The 6,758-nt window shown below is 54.0% G+C and overlaps 1 protein-coding gene across 1 annotated transcript in view; it reads right to left on the bottom strand.

Annotated features, from left to right (window-relative positions):
* Window positions 1-2,157: 2,157 nt before the first annotated feature.
* ZAN (zonadhesin) overlaps window positions 2,158-6,758 on the bottom strand; it is a 38,999-nt gene continuing 34,398 nt past the window's right edge. Inside the window, 9 exon segments of the mRNA XM_064294808.1 lie at window positions 2,158-2,322; window positions 2,324-2,481; window positions 2,936-3,075; window positions 3,334-3,504; window positions 3,827-4,001; window positions 4,175-4,304; window positions 4,695-4,942; window positions 5,349-5,490; window positions 6,191-6,402. Coding sequence (XP_064150878.1) covers window positions 2,233-2,322; window positions 2,324-2,481; window positions 2,936-3,075; window positions 3,334-3,504; window positions 3,827-4,001; window positions 4,175-4,304; window positions 4,695-4,942; window positions 5,349-5,490; window positions 6,191-6,402 — 1,466 coding nt within the window. The 3' untranslated portion in view covers window positions 2,158-2,232.

Below are 6,758 nucleotides of genomic sequence, written 5' to 3'. Positions count from 1 at the left end.
TCTCTCTGGAACAAAATCTGAGGCGAAAACAAGAAAACTTATATTAGAGGCAAACTCAGCTCAAGATTGGAATCTCTGGCTTTCCCCTTAGCCCACCCCTATTTGGGATGGCCAAAGTTTGGGACTGGGGGGTTGGTTCTCACCCATGTCCACCGGCCCGTCTACATTCTGGCTGGTCATTTTCTCCCTGAATGGTGTTGGGGAACTGATGGCAGCTCAATGTGTCTGCTTCCTCATGCCCTAGGCCACAGCTTGCTCCCCTTGTTTGCTCACCCTGGCCCTACCCACCGCCCCCCCGTCCTAAACTCACCTCCTCCTCCTCTTCTTGCGAAGGTACTTTCTGGTCATGGCCAGCACTATGAATGCCATGGGCACCAGCATTCCCAACAGCACAGCCACAAAGTTAGATGCTTCTGGGGTGCAGGGAGCAGAAATATGGACTTGGGATAGGAAGGGGTGGGGGAGGAGACATTCCCTCACCCTAAATGGACAACATTTCCCCTAAGTCTCTGGGTGTGACTGGTTCTCCCTCCAGGAGGCTGTGGGGGGAGCACTCCAAGGCCCTAGCCACCCCCTCGAGAACCCTGTTTCCGGGCACAATCTCATAAGCCTTTTGGGGAGGCTGCTCCTCCAGCTAGTCCTCTGGAGACCAGGCTGAACTATCAGCTTGGCCCCTGTCTCCAAATGTAGCCCTACAACTGCTTCCGTTCGTCACCTGGGAGCTTGTTAAAATGCAGGTTTCTGGGCCAACTCCAGACCTACAGAATCTGAATCTCTGGGGGGTAAGTCCTGGAATGTATGTTTTAAACAAGCCACCGCTACCCTCCCCAGTCTTAGGCAGGATAAAGTTTGAGAACCACTGGCCCAGAGAATCAAGGAAATTCTGTTTTGGAATAGGTAAAAACAAAAATTCTGTTTTGGAATAGGGAAAAACAGTCAACAGTGTTGGAGAGGCATGGAGGGGTACAAGATGGGGAAATAACAGCAGGGGTGTGGCATTTAGGTCACAGAAGTGGGGAGCCAGGGTTCAGAGAGAAGATTCCAGAATATGTGAGTAGGAGATGAACATGAGGACTCTGATTCTTTGAGAATCCTTGTCCTGTTTATCTCAAGGGATTGTCATATTAATACGTATAATGTAATTCTGTGGCAGTATTGGTGGGAAGGAGCTGTGAGGAGACAGGGCCTGGGATGAAGTTCTTACCTAACTTTTCAAGGGGTGGAACATCCCGTGGTTCAGTGCAGAGGTCTCCCCTGTAACCAAGTTCACACTCACAGGTGAAGTTGGTTCCTTGCTCCCGACAGCGTCCATCATTCTGACAGGGATTCTGTAGACATGGGCTTTCTGCAAGGATGAGGGAGTTGTAAGAAGGTACCAAGGGGAGCCTCCCAATTCTGGCGGGAGACTCATAGCCATAGTCTGGCTGGGGGCTGGGACCCTGGGAAGGAAAGCAGCAGTGCATAGTTAGGAGTGACTGGCAGGGGTCAACTGGCCTGGCTTCCAATCCTGGCTCTGCACTCACTTGCCCTGGGCTTTGGGGAAATTGCTGAACCTCTCTGAACCCCATTCTCTTTACCTGTAAATGGGGATGATATGCTGATCAGCAAGCACTGAAGTAAGCTTAAAGGGGATAATGGAAAGCTAATGTGAGGAAGGAGCCCTGGTGGTACAGTGGTTAAGTGCTAAAGCTGCTAACCAAAAGGTCGGTGGTCCAAATCCACCAGCTGCTCATTGGAAACTCTCTGTCCTATAATGTTGCTATGAGTTGGATTTGACAGCAATGGGTTTGGTTTTTCAGTTTTAATGCTAGAAAAAGGATATAGTGCAGTGCTTGGCAGGGAACGGATGCTTAGGGAATGTTTTGTCCTTTTTTCCCTTTGCCCCTCCCTAAAAAAGGAAGGGACCAAGTGAGAAAGAGCAGATTTAAACAGCACAAACTTTCTGACATCAGTGTGGAGAAGTCCCAGGCATGGGACAGGGACGGCAATTGTCCAGGGCGTGGGGGCAGCTTGCACCCACCTCGGACCAGGCTCACCTCGGAAGCAGCCACGGGTGAGGTTCCCCACGGTGCAGATCTCTCCAGCACTGCAACTAAGGGGCTTACACAGGAGGACCCCAGAGCTGGCACAGGTACAGCGCTGGGAGCAATCCTTGGTCACAAAACTATCGCCCCGCTGGAAAAGGGAGTAGGGTTAGGAACAGAAGATCTGGTTTTCATCCCTAGGCTGGCTCTATGTTTGCATCTCTGCTCCCCCGAGTCCTTTCACACGCAGCCCGGACCTGGTAATACATGCCGTCGTTGATGCAGCCACAGTCGGCCAGAGGAAGGCTCTGAGCACCGCTGTAGACATAGCCAGGGAGGTTGGCGCAGCCTTCCACGCATGGGCCTTCACAGTCCCTGGGCGCCGCTAGGTTGGCACAGGAGGCAGGGCAGGGGGTCATGCAGCTCTGATACACGGTGTTGGCTGGACATGCCAAGGCTAAGGGGACAGAGTCACAGTCAGAAGGTGGCTGGAGCTGGCCAAACAGGTACGGGCAATATGGGGGTGACAGTTGGAAGAAGGGGAGCGGACAGAATGCAGAGCTTGTTACAGGCAGGGAAGCCAGAATTTGTGGCTGGCTCTGTGTGTCTTTTTGTCAGAGACTTCAAGGCCTGTGAAGGAACTGGATGCACAAAGGTGGGCTTGGAGAGAAGGAGCAGGAGGGGTAGCCCCAGTGGGGCGAGGCTTCCCAAGTGGCACTTTAGGGCAACTAGAATGGGGGGCAGAGCAGGAGTCAGGTTGGAAAGGTGTGCTGACCTTAAAATGGGGAGCTGGGGGATGGGGAAATGGAGGGGAATCAGGGTTGAGGGGGGAAATGGAGGGGAATCAGGGTTGAGGAGAGAAATGACAAATGGGGTTAGGGGCCAGCATCCAGGGAAGGGCAGTGCCTCACCACAGCTGGTGCGGTCACGCCAGCCAGCCAGGGCAGCACCTGCCTCCTGGCAGATGAGGGCATACCCACTGAACAACTGGCAGCGCCGCTCCTCCCGTTCCCCAGGGTCCCGGGCAGCACATAGATCAAACACGCAGTGCCTGGGGGGGGGGACAGTGGGGCGGGGGGTGGCTGTCAGAGAGGGAGAGGCAAGGTTACTCAACCCCACAGAAGAGGGCCTGAAACTGCCAAGCAGAAGAAAATTAGGCAGGGGCAGGGAGAGTCACCAGGAAATAAGGCCACAGAAAGAGAGAAAAGCATACTGAACCAAGCACAGGTCAGAGCAGGACAGCAGGACCTGCAGAGAGGACAGGGCAGGAGCCTCTGCCTTGCCCACACACCCTGGACTTCAGACTCACTCCTGGAAGGGCTCCGGGGCCACAGTCTGGTGACACACAGCAAAGGGGCCCTGGGGGTCAGCCAGCACCCTACAGGTCTGGGTGCTGTTTAAGAATTCCAGCTGCTCCGGGCTGCACACTGACGCATGGAAGCCTGAGCCCCCTTCTTCCTCTTCTTCCTCCTGTATGGCCCTGAAGCAGAGACAGCAAATGTTAACTCAGAGGAAGAAGAAGAACCGGGGACTGAAGCTAAGGGTCAGGCATGGGCACATGGCCCCTGAAGGCCTCTCCCTCCTCAGACTGGGGTTTCCACAAAGCAGGTGCCTCTAGTTAGTATGAGAGGAAAGGACAGAATTAGGGAAACCAGGGCAAGTCTCTTTGGGGCTCTCTCCCTCGTTCGTCCTCCTTTGCTGAGGACATGAGGGTACGAAGTGTGGACAAACACTGGGCCGTGGCTCATTTCCCTGAGGGCTGTTTTTACCAGGGCCTCCCCTCATTGCCCAACCCCTCTCACCTTGGAACGCGGGCAAGGGTTGACTGGGCTGGCTTCACCTCCCAGCTGTTGCCAAAGATGTTAACGTTGTGGGTAATGGTGCCATCAGGCAACATTAAGTCATTGCTCTGGTTTCTGTCAAAGTTTCCGCACATGCCACGCACGAGGCCTTGGTACATGCTGGGCATGGAGATCACTGCAGAAGGAAGGAGGCGCACAGAGGTAAGACACCCTGTCCGTGCTCTGCAGCTTCTCCCCTTTCCCACATCCTCCCAGCACCTCCCCAGCTTGCGCCCCACTCCCTGGCTTCACAGGCCCTCTCCCTCTCACTGTCTCAGATGTTGTTTCCCCTCCCCAACACTCAGGTACCGCCATTTTTGTTCCCATCAAAGCTGATGGACAGCCCGAAGTCAGTGATCAGGTACAGGCGGTGAGATCGCAGGGAGACCTGAAGGTGCTCACTGGGCTTGTAGGGAATGGTGACCCTCTCATAGTTGACCTGGAAGAGAAAGACAGAAGCTGCAGATGTCCTTGCCATCCCATGTGGCAGAAGCCTCCTGAGTCTACTCCTGGTGCACCCCCAGCTTGGTCCCTTCAAACACCTGGCACAGTGGGGGGCCTGGTACTTCTTCAGCCCTGGCTCACAGTCACACCAGGTGCTGTCTCCTCCTCTCTCTTTCCATATCTCTCTCCAGCCTTTTGTTTCATCCCACTGCCCTCCTCTGCCTCTCCCTATGAGGTAAGCTTGGTACCGATTCTGACTTTTACACCCAGGCTGCCCCTGCCAGGAACTTCCCAGGAAACAGGGGGTCCTGGCTTCCCTGCTCCAGGCATCTCCAAAGCCCCGGTCTGCCTTCCCAGACCCTCCCAACCTTGGCCCCGCTCTTACCACAACCTCCAGGCCAGGCTGGAGCTGGATTCTAAAGCCATAGACATATACCAACACTTCATGCAAGAAGACTGGGCTCCAGGGCAGGTACATCTTGTTGCGACCCTCCACGAGCAGAGGCTCCACCCCATCAGGGAGTACATCCATGGTCTTTACCAGAATGTAGGTCATGCGGCCCTGGAAGTGGTAGCTTAGGCCATCCAACGTGCGGTAATGGGGGTCCCCAGAGACTGAGCAATGATCCAACCCTGCCAAGAAGGGCAATCACTGAAAAGAGACCCTGCTCAGACAGCAATCCCAGAATCCCCTCACCCATCCTGATGTCTCCTGTCACCCTGCCTCTTAGCCCTGAGCTCCCTGGATACTTGATCTTCAACTTCCTCCCTCTCCCAGTCCAGGTAACAACCATACAGGATCTCCTTGTCCAGTCCCCTCCTTTTGCCCATAAGCTAATGAGTTCCAGAAGGAGTCAGTGCGCATGGCCATAGAGTTGGTGAGAGCTGGAATTAGAACCCAGGCCTCCTGACTCAGCTGCCCAACCCTGATGCCTGTGCTCAGGCCCATCTCTCTTCATAGCTTCTCCAGTTTAAGCCCTTCTTTTCCTGCCTCTTACTCCACCTCCGCCCTGAGCTCTCCTTTCTCCCCTCCCCTTACAATCGGGTACACAGTTGCTGTTGCCCTTGGCATTGGGCTGGCAGTGAGAGCCTGAGGGGCAGTGGAAGGTCCGGCACTGAATGACTCCCTCTGTGCAGACACAGCTCTGGGTACAGCCAATGGACATCCAGGTCTTACCCGCCTGTAGAAACCACAAGAAGAGCAAGGGAGTGAGGAAGGAAAAGCCAATTCTCCTTCCTATTACCCCTTCAGCCTAAGCCCACAGTCTGAATGGTTTAATTGACACTAGCCACATGCTGCCTCAACTGCCAGTTACAGTGGCACTTGGATCCATGTGCATCTGTAGCCCCTTAAGAGGTATTGTCTTACCTTTGTGCTTCAGAACGTACTAAAAAAAAAAAAACTAAGCCTGTTGCCATCGAGTTGATTCCGACTCAGGACAAAGCAGAACTGCCCCATAGCGTTTCCAAGGAGTGCCTGGTAGATTCGAACTGCCAACATTTTTGGTTTAACAGCCATAGCTCTTAAGCACTACACCACCGGAGTTTCCCAGGATGTACTACTAACCTCATTTTACAGTTGAGAAAAGCGAAGTAACAGGGTTCATCTGACTGGTCAGTAGTACAACGAGGATTCAGTCCCAGGTCGGCCTGCACCAAGGCTATGCTCCTTCTACTAGACCGTGTTGCCTCCCAGTTGGTGGATTTCTCAGATCTAAACCTCCCAGCCCAGGCCTGGCTGGAGATCACCCCGCCCTTCTTATCAGCCTCCACACCCCAGAGCCAGCCTAGAGACATGGATGTCCCAGACTGAGAAGCTGAGGAAAGAGGAAGCTCCATCCTCAAGGCGGGTCCCCAACCCGATTTCCTGTCCCTACTTACGGGAAGGATGCCGCCCTCAGCGTCCCTGCAGCTGCACTGATTCCTGAGCACGCACTGGTCATCTCTGAGCACATAGCCAGGGTTACAAATGCAGCCCTCAAGGCAGGTGGAGAGGAGTTTGGTGCCCTCACATTGGCCCTTCAGGTCCCCGCAGGAAGGCGGGCAGGAGGGAACGCAGTGTGTGTAGCTGCTATAGGCGGGGCATTCTAGAGCTGTGGGGTGGAAGGGAACGTGGGGTAAGTGGAGGGGGACAGGGACTGTGAGGCAGGGGACAGGGAATATAGAAACCAAGCTAGGCGCTTTTTCTTTGGGGCTATGAGATTTGGGGCAACTTTCTCAGCCCTGAAGTGGTAGCTGAGTCTGTGATACATGAAGTAATAGGGGTTACAAGATTTGGGGATTTTTCTTCCTTTCCTTATTTCATTCAACAAACAATTTCTGATCACGAACTATATGCCAGGCCCTGAGGGGTGGAAAAAAAAATAAGGACAACTCTCCTAACTGAATGTGGGAGACAGAGGTCAGCCAGCAACATGGCCTTGGTATGGTCAGTTAACGGGGTGACAGG

The sequence above is a fragment of the Loxodonta africana genome, chromosome 12 (genome assembly GCF_030014295.1).
Source record: "Loxodonta africana isolate mLoxAfr1 chromosome 12, mLoxAfr1.hap2, whole genome shotgun sequence".
Taxonomy (NCBI): Eukaryota; Metazoa; Chordata; class Mammalia; order Proboscidea; family Elephantidae; genus Loxodonta; species Loxodonta africana.
The sequence above is the reverse complement of the archived record's forward strand: the minus strand, read 5'-3'. Positions and strand labels throughout refer to the sequence as shown.